Source organism: Penicillium rubens (assembly GCF_028828025.1).
Source record: "Penicillium rubens strain IBT 27055 chromosome Unknown utg000002l_segment0_segment0, whole genome shotgun sequence".
NCBI lineage: Eukaryota > Fungi > Ascomycota > Eurotiomycetes > Eurotiales > Aspergillaceae > Penicillium > Penicillium rubens.
Window position 1 is genome coordinate 2652637 of NW_026890600.1, and position 13406 is coordinate 2666042.

At 49.4% G+C, this 13406-nt stretch overlaps 6 protein-coding genes across 6 annotated transcripts; 5 read left to right on the forward strand and 1 right to left on the reverse strand.

The window, feature by feature from the left end:
- Positions 1-121: 121 nt before the first annotated feature.
- Positions 122-1148, forward strand: N7525_003484 (alpha/beta fold hydrolase; the record flags this gene model as incomplete). Its single annotated transcript, XM_002559066.1, has 3 exons — positions 122-487; positions 568-921; positions 975-1148. The coding sequence occupies 3 exons, from the start codon at positions 122-124 to the stop codon at positions 1146-1148; spliced, it is 894 nt and encodes a 297-aa protein (XP_002559112.1).
- Positions 1149-1757: 609 nt separating this feature from the next.
- On the forward strand, positions 1758-3020 carry N7525_003485 (uncharacterized protein; the record flags this gene model as incomplete). Its single annotated transcript, XM_002559065.2, has 3 exons — positions 1758-1913; positions 1974-2452; positions 2507-3020. 3 exons carry the CDS (start codon positions 1758-1760, stop codon positions 3018-3020), a joined length of 1149 nt encoding a protein of 382 aa, XP_002559111.2.
- A 723-nt stretch (positions 3021-3743) lies between these two features.
- N7525_003486 (uncharacterized protein) lies at positions 3744-4847 on the forward strand (the record flags this gene model as incomplete). Its single annotated transcript, XM_002559064.1, has 1 exon — positions 3744-4847. The coding sequence occupies one exon, from the start codon at positions 3744-3746 to the stop codon at positions 4845-4847; it is 1104 nt and encodes a 367-aa protein (XP_002559110.1).
- A 157-nt stretch (positions 4848-5004) lies between these two features.
- Positions 5005-8118, reverse strand: N7525_003487 (uncharacterized protein; the record flags this gene model as incomplete). Its single annotated transcript, XM_061212721.1, has 1 exon — positions 5005-8118. One exon carries the CDS (start codon positions 8116-8118, stop codon positions 5005-5007), a length of 3114 nt encoding a protein of 1037 aa, XP_061069742.1.
- A 1735-nt stretch (positions 8119-9853) lies between these two features.
- On the forward strand, positions 9854-11101 carry N7525_003488 (uncharacterized protein; the record flags this gene model as incomplete). The annotated part of the gene is made up of 1 exon (XM_002559062.1): positions 9854-11101. One exon carries the CDS (start codon positions 9854-9856, stop codon positions 11099-11101), a length of 1248 nt encoding a protein of 415 aa, XP_002559108.1.
- Positions 11102-11749: 648 nt separating this feature from the next.
- On the forward strand, positions 11750-12872 carry N7525_003489 (60S ribosomal protein eL13; the record flags this gene model as incomplete). The annotated part of the gene is made up of 5 exons (XM_002559061.1): positions 11750-11752; positions 11886-11919; positions 12025-12071; positions 12202-12360; positions 12438-12872. 5 exons carry the CDS (start codon positions 11750-11752, stop codon positions 12870-12872), a joined length of 678 nt encoding a protein of 225 aa, XP_002559107.1.
- Between the last annotated feature and the right edge of the window lie 534 nt (positions 12873-13406).

A 13406-nucleotide genomic window follows, 5' to 3' on the forward strand; every position in this document is an offset into this window, starting at 1 on the left:
GTATGGAGGGGCTAACTCGGCTAACTCCCCTAGCATATTGCCTTCCCTTTTCCCCTCCAAAGTCCGCCGTACTCCGTAGATAAATCAAATATTCGGCCCAAAGACCACTGATTATTAGGAAATGGCTGCACCGCAAACTATCGAAGTTCCACACCTTGGTGGCATCAAGGCTGGGTACGCCTTCTCTAAGAACCATTATGATCCTTCCAAGCCAACATGTGTGCTTATGAATTCGATGTGTATGACGGTGTCTCTCTACCATGATCAATTCAACAATGAAGCTTTGACTGATGCCATGAATCTTCTGGCTATTGAGCCATTAGGTCATGGCTCGACCAGTTCTCCCTCGGAACACTTTACGTACTGGGATTCTGCACACATGGCCTTACAGGTCATGGACCACTTTGGGATTCAGAAAGCCTTTGTGCTGGGGACAAGTCAGGGTGGATGGATCGTGACTAGGATGGCCCTCCTAGCCCCAGAGAGGGTAGGTCCAAGCCCTGGGGTCAATGAACTGCTGGTTATGCCCCAAGCCAAGCCAAACCAATAGTATTAACATATTGCTAGATTCTCGGTCTTATGCCCCTCGGAACCTCCATGGATTATGAATCCTCGGATTCTCGGTCCAAGGGTTGTTGGGATCCTGCTGCCAATCTCACGGTGTTCTATGAGAAGTGGACCAGTTCCTCGGCTACACCCGACTTCGTTGTGGATGACGTCTGGTGCGGACTGGTGGGGGGAATTGGCTTTGGTGCCGCTGCCACTGAAACGAGATCGGCATTCTGGACTCAGACATTGAAGGAAGTGTATAAGGGTGATGAGGGCCGGAAAAAAGTTCGAATGGCGCTCAATTGTCTATTGGAGAGGGATGGGCTCCTGCTCCGGATCAGCGATATCAAATGTCCTGTTTATTGGCTACAGGTGAGTCCCGAGTCTACTGATATAGATGATTTGTGCATTAACAAATCGATCAGGGAACTGAGGACACTCCTTTTGGGACGATCGTTCCTGCAGAGCACATTAAGCGTTTTACCTCGTCTGTGGAGGCCAAACTTGTGATGATTGAAGGAGGTGCCCATTACTTGAACGCCACCAATCCAAAGGAGGTGAATGAGGCCCTTTTGGAGATGGTAACGAAGTACAATTAGTAACCTAGGTAATTTTCGGCTAATGGAAACCAATGAATACCACTAAGCCAGTCAATAGTCCTAAACGAAATGAAACAGAATATTTCCATTTTTAGTTCTTTTCTCGTTTAATAACGGGTACGGAGTAATTATCCTACTTTTTCTTTTGCTTCATAGAGTGGGCCTCCGTATTTTCAGCCACAATCTCCCTAAGAAGGAATTTACAACCCTTGCATCCACGTGGAGATTTCTTCACATATATGCAGGCCATTCGTCTACTCGATAGTTCCTAAAGCTTACTTTACATAGTGATACATATATGAATGATACATATGAATGATACATATAAACGATACATAACATGCATAAAGTGATATTAGTGCAAAAACCAGAGCAAATCCCTGACCCGGTGGGGCCAACTACCGAACTAAGTCAAAACTCCAGACGCCAAGCTTGTCAGTTAAACGTTCAAAAGTGGAATTCCTGGAATTTTACGAGCCGTGTGGTCGACACACAAAGATGGGCACTTTTCGATGCAGAATCTCGGCATACCCCGGGCTGAATACATAAGATTGTATTGCCCAACATTTGCTGGCCTGTTTCTATGTTCTCCTCCCTGAACCAAACGTCATGGAAAGCAATCAGGACAGTCTGCAGCCATGGTCTATAGCTACCACGGCCTCTGTCACGGTGCTGGCCTTCGTGACGGTTTGTCTTCGACTACTCGCCCGTTATGAGCGGATGCAAAAGCTGTGGTGGGATGACTATATGGTCATCTTTTCTATGGTTAGTTCGACTCTCTCACTCCGTTGAATCACAATCGCATGGTTTCTAACCAAACATAAGCTATGGAACCTGGTCGTTGTCGGATTCATCTATGCTATGATTCATAAGGGAATGGGCCTTCATGCAGATACTATTCCGGCGGAAAACGTGATTTTGATTGCAAAGTATCTCGTTGTCGCCGAAGTTCTCTACGTGTTCAACCTGGTATGGACCAAGCTGAGCATTCTGCTCATGTACTATCGGATCTTCCGCTTCCCTTACTTCAAGACATGGGCATACATCATTGGGGTATTTATTATCCTTTGGGTCATCTGTATAACCTTTCTCTTCATCTTCATTTGCGTCCCCGTCCAGAAACTATGGTATCCCCAGCTTCCAGGTCGGTGCATCGATCAGGTTGCCACATGGGTCGCCAATGCCGTCTCAACGATCGCAACCGACGTTGCCATTCTACTCCTTCCAATTCCACAAGTATGGAAGCTTCAACTTCGAATGTCGGAAAAGATAGCCGTGTTGATTGCCTTCAGCTTGGGATTCTTGTAAGCCACTAACATTTCCAAAAGCCCCCAAGAAAACCAATCTAACCTCAACAGCGTCGTCTTCGCCTCTGCCTACCGTTTCTCAGTCCTCTTCAGCTACAGTTCGATTGATTCCTCCTACACTCTTGCCCCAACAGTTGGCTGGACCGCGATTGAAATGTCCGCCGGCATCGTTTCGGCCAACCTCCCGACCATTCGCCCTGCTCTCCGTTTCATAGCACGCATGCTGGGTGTTCACGGTAGCGTTATGGCTCTCTTCAAAAGTACAAACAGAACAACTGCCAAAACCACGGACCCTGCCACTCAGCCTTCAGGAACAGGGGAGTCCACTTCTACTATCATTCAGCATACCAAGCATCCGAAACGGCACTCTTTCTATCACCTACCAGATGATCATAACTCAGCGGGAGAACAGTCGCGAATGGATGCCTCGTTTAGGCCGGACTATGACCAAGGGAAGACGTATACCAATGTATTGGGTCCCAGGGCCGGTGATCATTCTGACGGGGATGAGATTCCCCTGACTGAGATTAGAGTCGACAAGGAGTTTACGCAGACTACGCGCTGAGGGGAACTATCCTTTGTATTATACTAAGATTGGTATTTCGGTTAATGTCACAGGATGTCATTCTTTACTTCTCTACTGGCGAGCTGCGGAGATGTTTAGCTTGAGATATACATCAATGTACGCTGTAGGGTAAAAGGTACAGTGAGCTCTCCATAATCTAGAGCAGAAACTAGGCCGGTATCGGTGGATAATTCTGGTCAATTACGTACATAAGAATATTTTGCCGCTATCTAGGTTGCCAAAAGATCACAACTGGGCTGTCCATGCAGCGCTATGTATAATAGGAGGCACGTGATGGGACTAATATCGAGGTCGCTTATAGCGCCCTTGCTTTTACTGGGCAGAAACCGACAAGGCAGCTTTACTGCGTTTGGTTTGACTGAATTATCCATTAAGTAAAGCCATGGCATGTCAGGAGCTCTTCGTGGCATATAAGGTAAACGAGGGATCTACTAGAAGGACATTGATATATGCTAGCAACATACCCTCAAAGATCTTTCGACTGAAAGAAATATAAAGATAGAAATCAAAATACACATCTGCAAACAGCAGACCAATTAAACCAGGCTCAATCTGACAGCTTTGACTTCTAACATAGAAATTCCAGGTGACCCCGCAGAGCCCTAATCAGCCCCGCGATAATTATCAGACCCAACCGCCCAATTTTTTTCTCTGCTACACTCCCCTCCAACTCACCCCTGGCCAGCCCACCACCGTCACAAAATGTCCAAACAACTATCCCCAGTCCTTGACACAACCCTATCCCTCATCGGCCAATTTCAGACAGCTCTCACCACGCTCCCGACAGGCGCAGCCGAAGCCGCAAAAGATGCCGAAGCCCTGTCCCTCTTAACTGCTTCGTCGAGCGCGCTCAAAGCACACGTCACGAAACTCTCCCTGCTGGCCATTACCTCGCCGTTTACGCATTCCGCTGTGGGCACCGTGCTCCGTGAGCTCAATGAATCTGTTCTGCCGTCGCTGGTGACCGCTGCCCTCCTCGTTACACCAGCGCAATACACCAAGGCGTTTCACTCCGAGGTCTTGCTTCTTGTCAAGACTTCTTTAACGGAGCTTTCGGCGCTGGTTCGGGAGGTCAAGCTTGTTGGAGAGAAGAAAGACCAAGAGAAGAAGGACACAGGGAAGGAGAGCAGTGTTACGAAATCCGAAAAAGATGCTGTAACGCTCGCTACGGGCCGTGTCTGGGACTCGTGTGATGCTACAATCGATGTCGCGAATAAGGGGGTTGTTGGGTTTGTCATGCGCCGCGTTGAGCAGTGGAGGGACCTGGTTCGCGACGCGGTTGAGGAAATTGAGGATTGGGATCCGGAAGAAGAGGACGATGGTTTCTTTGACGATGTTCTCAGTGATGATGGGAAGGGTGGGGATGATAAGGGCGAGGACGACGATGAGGATGACGAAGAAGAGACGGCTGCCCTCCAGGAACATAAGAAATCTACACTTCGTTTCCTCAAGCCTATTGCTCAGGCCTACCCAGCTATCATCAACAATCGACTGAAGAATGCCGGAAATACACCATTGGCTTCTTCGTCTGGTGTCAAGAAGCTGGAGTCCTTGATGCTGAATCTACAAGCTATCCCGGGCGATGTTGATGAGGCAGCCGGCGCGTTATACGAGGCCAATTTTGAAACCTCTGCGCAATATCTGCGGAAGACGAGGAAGTGGGCCACTCAAGCGGTGGAGTTGGTCGCGTCACCCTGGGGCTCTGCGGATGTTAAGGACGATGCACCTGCCGACAAATTCGCCACATGGTCGAAGACGTGGCTCAAGGTGATTGATGAGGTCAGCAAGTCAATTGAAAAGAACTGAAGGTAGTTATCTGTCACAAAGCTGCAAAGAAGCCGATGATGAGATGACAAAAGCCCGAGAAAAGCATGGGCAGCGATATTATGTATATGTACATAGAACAAAGATGGTGATATTATACAAGCCTTTCTAAATCATAATCTCCAACTGGATCTCATGCTTAGAATTCTTCCTCCGGAGTTTCGTGTTCCTGCTCCCATTCCGGCAGATCAGCAATGGGAATCCGCTCTCGCAAGAATTCCAGAATCGCATCGGTTCCTTTGGCAACTACTTGCCAGCGAGGTACTCGGAATCGATTGCCAGCCACCTCAAAACGTCTCAAGGCCGATCCATTGCCCCAGTTCCGAGGGGAACGTCCTGCAGCCAGCAGGCCAATCTTTGGGGGAAGCGAATCAAGGTCATTGTTGCTTAGCTCCAAGACCTGCAACCCTTTGACGGCTTCGAAGTCCAAGCTGGCGATCTGGTTGTCAGAGGCCACAAGGGTCTTGAGCTCTGGGTAGGTCTGCCTCAGATAGGGGAGTGGTCCCTTCAAACGGTTGTGCGACACATCCAAGAAGGTCAAATACGGGGCTACTAGGTTGGACAAGAGAGGCTCCCATGACGTCAAGCCGGTCGCGTTTAAGGTCAGTGACTGGAGCTTTGGCAACTCAAGTGGGGAAGACAAGAAGTCAGCGCCACTCAAGGGGTTGTGTGAGAGATCGAGCTCAACCAGACACTGCGCGAGCATTCCGATTGCGGGAGCAGGGAAACAGCTCAATTCATTGTGCTGTAGATAAAGACATCGAATGTCTAGCGACGGTATCATCTCCAGCTGTTCTACCTTAAGATCCGTCATTTCGGAATAAGATTTGTCAAGAGTCCCACCAGATTTAATCTGCCAGCTGCCATCGAGCGCGGGGTTCTCAGGCGCTAGAGTGAATTGCGTGGCCACTGAGCCCTCGTCATCTGTGTCCTGAGGATCAGGCTCGCAGAGGCTCCGCAAGTCTCGTTTGATATCGTCAGTGTCCATCCTCAACAGCCTGCGCTCACGAAGTGGGTTATTGGAAACCCGCAAAGAGGCAAGGTTTTCCATTAATCCAATCCTCTCATCCAAGCGCGTGAGAGAATTTCCTGTGAAATCTGCCTTCTTGAGGCTCTTAAGCTCCTCAAACCCTTGAGGAAGTTCTGCAATTTTGTTTTCTTCGGCAGATAGCGTCAATAATGACTGCCAAGAAGTCATGCATGGGAGATGCGTGATGCGATTGACACCGATCAGTAGAGTATGTAAATTAGGAAGTTCAAGCGCGTCACCGGCTGAGAAGACAACCACAGCATTATTGGCGATATTTAGGGACTGCAATTTCTCCAACTTGTTCACTGACGCCGGTATCAAAGTTCCTTCCAGTCTGTTCTTTTGCGCATTGAGCGTTCTCAGGGGAAGTTTGCTGAGGACTTCGAACGGCAAAGATGTGAACTTGTTCTCACTGACATCCAAAGTTCTCAGAGAACCCAACCCAACGAGATCATCTGGGAGCTTGGTGAGACTGTTGCCACGCAGATCCAAAGACTCCAAGTTATGAAGACGACCAATGACGGCAGTTAGTTCTCCTTGCAGTTGATTATTTGCAAGCTTTAGGTCCGTGAGAGACTTTATCTCTGAAATTATCTCGATCTTGGCCATGTCCAAAGAATTATTCGACAGATTGAGAGTGTGCAAGTTTTGCAGACGTCGGAGACCCATCGGAAGCGATTTGAGTATATTGCCATGGAGATCCAACGTTTCAAGGCCCCCAAATTGAAGTCCTCGATCATCGCTATCAGGATCAAACTCCTCGGGGTCGATATCGGGAAAGGTGGCATCCGAGATCTGTTCCAGCTCATTGTCCGCGGCATTAAATTTGACAAGATCGACATTTTCGAACCAATTTGCAGAGTTCTCTGGGTCGTAGTCGTACATCGTCAGCACTTCTTTTGGGATCTCTTTTAGACAAAACGCTGCGATATTCAACTGGCCGGTCGCGCGTGCTGTCTGTACGCGCTTGCGCATCACCAGAGAGTTGGACCCCTTGGGCAGTTGGCCGAAAGGATCATCGTCGTCGCCGCCCGCCCACGAATCGAGAGGCGCATCGATGGTCGCGGCCTGATAGACTTGCTTTCCTGGGTTTTCCTTTGTCTCTCCGGCCGCCATCGCTTTGCGAGCAGCCTTTGCCTTTGCTATAGTTTCACGTAGCGTACTAGATGATTTGGAGACTTTCCTTGCTTCAATTTCTGCCTGTTGCTCTGGAGACAGGTCATCAGGCATGCTTGAAGAGGCAGACACATATCGTGAAGCCGTCGATGGGGAGCGTAAGGTCGATACCTGCTCTGTTTGAGGTTTTCTTGTTTTCTTCACTTGCAGGGGTCTTTCTGGGGGACCCATATTTGACTTAGCAGGCTTTGTGGGTGTCTTTCTGGGTGGTGGACGGATAAGTGAGGATCTTGGCGTATCCTTGTTCCCAATGGGTCTTTCTGGTATTATATTCTTGAGCGGCGAGCTGACGTCCGTGAGGACACCGTCTCCTGGTGTTATACTTTGTCTGGGCGACGGCCGCTTCAATCTGGAGGGGCTCACGCTGTCCTCCGAGCCCCGGACTGGAGAAAGAGATCCAGCAGTCGACATACGAGCCTCTGAGGGAAGACGCAGCTTCGAAACAGGCTGTATATATAGCTCGTTGCTTGGCGGGGCGCAAGAAGATGCCCTCGATGGCGATCTCGAAACGTTGGACACATTGGACGGGGCGCGAGATGGGGATCGTACCGGGCTGCCGCCATTGAAAAAGCTGGACTGCCTTCTCGTCGAAGCCGGTGATGGTGGAATTTGCGCTAGCGTCTCAAGCGTGCGCTCGGATAAAGATGGGCGTACTCCACGGCGCCCGCGTGTTTCTTGGGCCGATGCGATTGATACAGTGTCATCATCCCCAGCAGTCGAGCTCGCCCCCTCTGGAACATGTGCGTCGTCTTCCTTGCCTTGGATATGGTCTTTCGTGAGGGCCGGGGTAGGATCATCCTGCGGCTTGGGTGGCGATAAGTGGTGCGAGGACGGTTTTTTCACGAGCGGGTTGTGAGATGGTCTTCGTAACCTCCTTTCGTCTAGGCCAGGATCGGCTCGTAGTCTGTCTCGAGAAGGTGAGGGTTTGATCGATTTTGATGCGGTGCTCGTGGGTAAAGGCAATCTTGAAGTAAGTCGTGGAATGCCGCTTGTAGGGCGTGGTATACCACTCGCAGGGCGCGTCGATGTCTTAGGCAGTCCTTCCATATTGGCGTTCCAGTTATTGATGTTGGTCTTCGGTCAGGGAGAAAGTCACGTCAAGAAATTCGGATAGTCATGTCCGATGATAAGAAGTGGGACAAAGAATGTGGAGGGCGGGGGAAGGTCGCAGTGGGAGTTTCAGTCCTGTCAAAATCGTGGTCTTTGCAAACCTTGGAAAGAATGAAGACCTGGAGGGCAAGAGATCTTTCGGACTAAGCGGATTGTTTACATTTCTAAGGTCTCACAATCCCGCGATCGTCGCCTCAGGCATCAACTGGTTTACTCCTGATCCATGAAATATTTTGTACCAAGCAGACCTCATATATAGCATAAGATGAGGTACATATTGCTACAAAGATATCTGAACCTGTCTTCTACAATTCTCATGTATGACAGACCGTGGAATTGCAATTTGATGGACATGCGAGGTAGAGTTGGCCTGTATGTTGTAGTTGGCTTATTCCGTCGGATATATACATCAAAGAACAATGTCAGATTACAAACAGCGCAACTTGATAGCAGGAACTCAAAGCTCTCATCTGGGTAGCGTACCAGGAGCCAAAAAAGAGATATTTCAGTGTATAGCATAGGAGCATAGGGGCAGGTGCCAGTATACTGACCCAGGAGTATACAGAAAATAATACTAGGAGCAAACACTTCCATTTAGGATTTTGCGCCCAATATTCTCCTAATAGCCAGTATCCATCTAATGTAAGACATTTGGATTTAGTATGTTGAATCCGAAAGATATTAGTAGAGATTCCAAAAGACCTGATTCTTGCTTTCGCCGCTGAAGAGGGCTGGCACCGACTGTTTCAGGTAGTACCTAAACAAGAGATGCCCTTGCATAATATCTTTGTAGAAAGAAGCTCTGCCTGGCTATTCCGACATCTTAGATACATACGGATATTATCTTCTACATCTTGTACTAGGTGACTCAATTTATGCACTAGCAATTTCAGTCAAATTTTTCGAAATTTATAATGGGATAACTATAATAGTTCTCTTTATTTACGTTATGCGAGGACCCTACCTAGGTAGCTTTCCTGCAAAGCATCTAAAGGCTCAAACCGACGAAGTCTCCACGATATCATGCATCATATACTGATCTTGGTGCTTATCGGTTGCCTGCCCAACCCCCCAGCGCTTGTCCGGTCGCGGGTGTTTACTTGCCCTGAGCGTCCCGTGATCGCCAGACTAACTTAAATAGGCTTGGTGTAATCACATACCCATCTCTGATTGGTTTATATTCTTAGATAATTGACCGGGGCTGGGACTGGACTAACCCAAAGCGGGTACCTTGAAACTCCCCCGTTCCCAGCCTCCCAGCCCCTCCCAATAACGCGAGCTGGAGTAACCTCTTCCTCTTAAGGTCTCCCTCAACTCCATTATTCTCCCTTCTTTCATCCTTCTCCAATTTCTCCAAGTCATTGTCTTCTTAGTTCAAGATTGAGATTCCTACCCCTTGCTCCGCCCCCGGTCCTCCGTCTTCTCATTTGGTTCCTAAGGCAACATACCCGGTCTAAGCATCTGTGCGATCTAGCCTAAGGATTGATATCAGTCTCCGGTATGTACATAATTCTTTTGTGCTTCAATCATCTGTTCTACGATAAAGATGCTGATAAGAAATTAGTGCGAGGACCCGTTTCCCCACGGCTAAACCCTCCTAAACCCTCGTGGTTCTATCATAGTGATATCTTATATCAACATCAATACACAACTACACAACTACACATCCACCATGTCTCAAAACACCAACTCACAAAATTCCCTGGATGCACCTGCAGAGATCGTGCCTTCGACTCCAGTCCGCCGGGCCACTTTGTCCCCGTCGCCAGAGCTCAGCGCTATGGCTAAGCGCCCATCGTTCCAGTCGGATAAGAAGTTCCTCTCACCCCCGCCATTGTCGTCATCAGATATGACCCCTCCACCCTCATCTCAAATCCCAGGGGCCCCGCTTCGCTCTCGCTCCCACTCGCGCTCCTTGAGCCCCTCGTTGGCGAAACCCACCGATCTGGACAAGTCGTTGTGCGATGCCTACGGCGCCTCTGAGAACCTACCCACCCTGGAGGAAATCGACAACGCCAGCGAAAGCCAACTGCGCACGATTGCCAAGGAACTTTTAGCCGTAGCCCGAGAGTCGCGCATGTCTGCGCTGCACTTCAAACTGCAGAACAGTTTGGTCTCTTTCGCAAGCAATGAAGCCGTCAAGCGCGCTGAAGTGGAGCATCAGCTTGCCAAGCGCGAAGTTGAGATTATTCAGAGCGCCGAGTACCGTAGTCGGTCGCAGCCCGCAGATCCCATCACGCCCAAGCAGTCCCAGTCTACGTTGAACTCCGATTATCTCTCGGCTGTCCAGCGCTCGCAGGAGTTAGAAGAACTCAATACTGTTCTGGACCGAAGACTTCGAAAGGCGAAGCGTGCCATCGATGAAGCTACCAGTCGGTCTATGGACCTCGAAGAGCAGAACCTCATGCTGAAGCGCCGCATTGGTGACAACCGCAAGCACTTTTCCCAGATCTTCAACTACGGCAGCATGTCGCCGGGCACTCAAAATGATATACACAATATCTGCCATGGTGAACACGCAGATGGTCTCGCCGCTCTTCTCTATGCCGATAAACTCACCAACCAGACACACGCTTATGGTACTCACTCTGCAACCTCCGTCCCCGTCACACCGAATCACTCGAAGGGCCAGTACCTCACTCCAATTGGACACCCAAGAGAAGACCACTATGATAGCGACAGCACCGTATCTCTCTCAGCCTCCGAGGCCGCGGAAGAGGCTCTGGCCTCCCCGCAGCACATGCGCTCCACTGTTCCCAAGAGCAGCACATTGCTCCAGACAAAGTTGTTCGGCCAGGTGCAGAAACCCGGCGTTGAGCGATCTCGCCCTGGAAAGCGCAAGGCAGACAGTGACGCGAACGTTGGCGCCACGAAAAAGTCTAGGACTACAAATGGCATTGGTCTAGGCATCAATGCTTGAGTCTATGTCCCGTGTCACCAACTTTGATATGATTCATGACCTAGCGCTCCTTTGCTTGTTACGATTATGGGAGCCTCACGAATGATGAAGACATGCCAAATGTGGTGTTTTCAAACCAGCGACTGAATTTTTTTTGGGGGGGGATTTTGGGTTTTTTTGTATGAAGATAGCCATGCGACAGTGATCCATGGCCCTTCGAATGTGGCGTTGTTAACTGGCTTTTCGGTATGGGAATTATGGCCGAGTGTTTGTTTTGCGGCAATTAGTCCCGGGCTCAGGGTGGAATGGCTATTATGCAGCTATAGATATGAATTCGGGATGGTACAACCATGTACAATAGGTATAGAGTCTTGCAAAGACTAGCGAATTACAATCTTGAAAACTTCCATGAAAAGAAAATTCAAGTATGATCTCATTCAACATTTCGATGCTTGAGATATCACAGCAGAGCATAAAATCGAAGAATAAAAAATAGAAAATAACTCTGGCAGATTACCGAATCCGGCTTGGTTAGGGCTCGCTAAGCGAGGCGGTGTGTCCGTCAGCGGGCGGCCACACGAAAAATGGGAACTTCATTTTCTGCCGTGAAGGAGGATTTGACCAGCAACCCTCGACGACCACCACCCGGCTCGATCCCCATCCGTCAACATGGTGCGTTCCCTATCCCTGCTTGGAAGATACAATAAAAGATTCGACTTGTGCGATTGAGAGAAATCGACAGATTGAAATACGCCTCGAAACAACGAAAGAAATGGTTGACTGACCGATTGTGTGGGATATATAGGCGATCAAGCACAACAACCAGATTCAGAAGAACCGTGAGTGACCCGTCGCTTTGCACCTTTATATGATCGCTTCAGACCGACCGAAAGTCTTGGGAGATCAGACATTGAAGGAACTGTGTTTAACGAATTCTTGAATAGACTTCCACAAGGACTGGCAGCGTCGTGTCCGTGTGCACTTCGACCAGGTACGACTATCCAACATCCCCCGACCAGAGAACTTTTTTTTTATTCCGGACGATATCGCAAACGACTTGGAACCGAAGAAAATTTTTCTTTGCAGGATATGAATTTGGCCGACTAACATGAATCGCATAGCCCGGCCGGAAGCACCGTCGTCGTGAGGCCCGCATCGCTAAGGCGGCTGCTGTTGCTCCCCGTCCGGTTGACAAGCTGCGTCCCGTTGTCCGATGCCCCACCATCAAGTACAACCGTCGCGTTCGTGCCGGTCGTGGTTTCACCCTCGCTGAGCTGAAGGTAAATTGAGCCGCATCGAAAGTGGAGGCACTATGGAGAAACAATTCACTAATTCGAAAATTTTCGATGGTTTATAGGAAGCTGGTATCCCCAAGAAGCTTGCTCCCACCGTCGGTATCTCCGTTGACCACCGCCGTACCAACTACTCTAAGGAGTCCCTGGTTGCCAACGTCGCCCGTCTTCAGGACTACAAGGCCCGCCTGATCCTCTTCCCCCGCAAGAGCGGTCAGTTCAAGAAGCTCGACTCCTCCGCCGAGGAAGTTAAGGCCGTCAAGGCCACCGTCGCTGAGGGCAAGCGTGACGGCATCGCCACCCGTGTTGAGGCCACCTTCCCCATCACCAACCCCACCGCTGCTGAGGCCGTCACCGAGGTCAAGCGCGACTCGCTCCCCAAGGGCGAGGAGGCTGCTTACCGTCGTCTCCGTGACGCTCGCGCTGAGGCCCGCTACCAGGGTATGCGCGAGAAGCGTGCCAAGACCAAGGCTGAGGATGAGGCCGCTGCCAAGAAATAAATGTGATAATTCCCTCTCGTGCTGATGATGATGATCGGGTTCGGTTTTCGAATCGGGGATTAGTGTACTGTGGCATGGCGTTGCACCTCTTCCTTGATTCCCTCTCTCCCTCCCCAACTTTTACTCCTTTTTGTCTCTAAAAGAAAGAACTCGGAAGATCTCTCGAAATTCAAAACCGCCCAATTCTCTCAACCTTGGCCTTGTGCCTGTATACCTCAATGCTTTTGTGTCTATCCAGCTGGTAGCCCAGGCATTCTGTCTTGGGCGTCCAGCGTGGACAACCTTGAAGGCTTCTTGGTAGTCCATTTCTTTATATACTTTGTAGCTTCGCTATGGACGTAGATTTGTCTTTTTAAGGCCTGGTTAGATGGGAATTGTAGGATGTTCTTTCCATGTATTTCTTGCAAGACGGTGCCTATGACTACATAACATATGGTCAGGCTAGTTTGTGAAAACAGAAAGGTCTTTATCTCATAAGTAACACTTTAAGAGGAACACAATAAATTTGCAGTTTGAGCTCTGCTCGGGTATCTT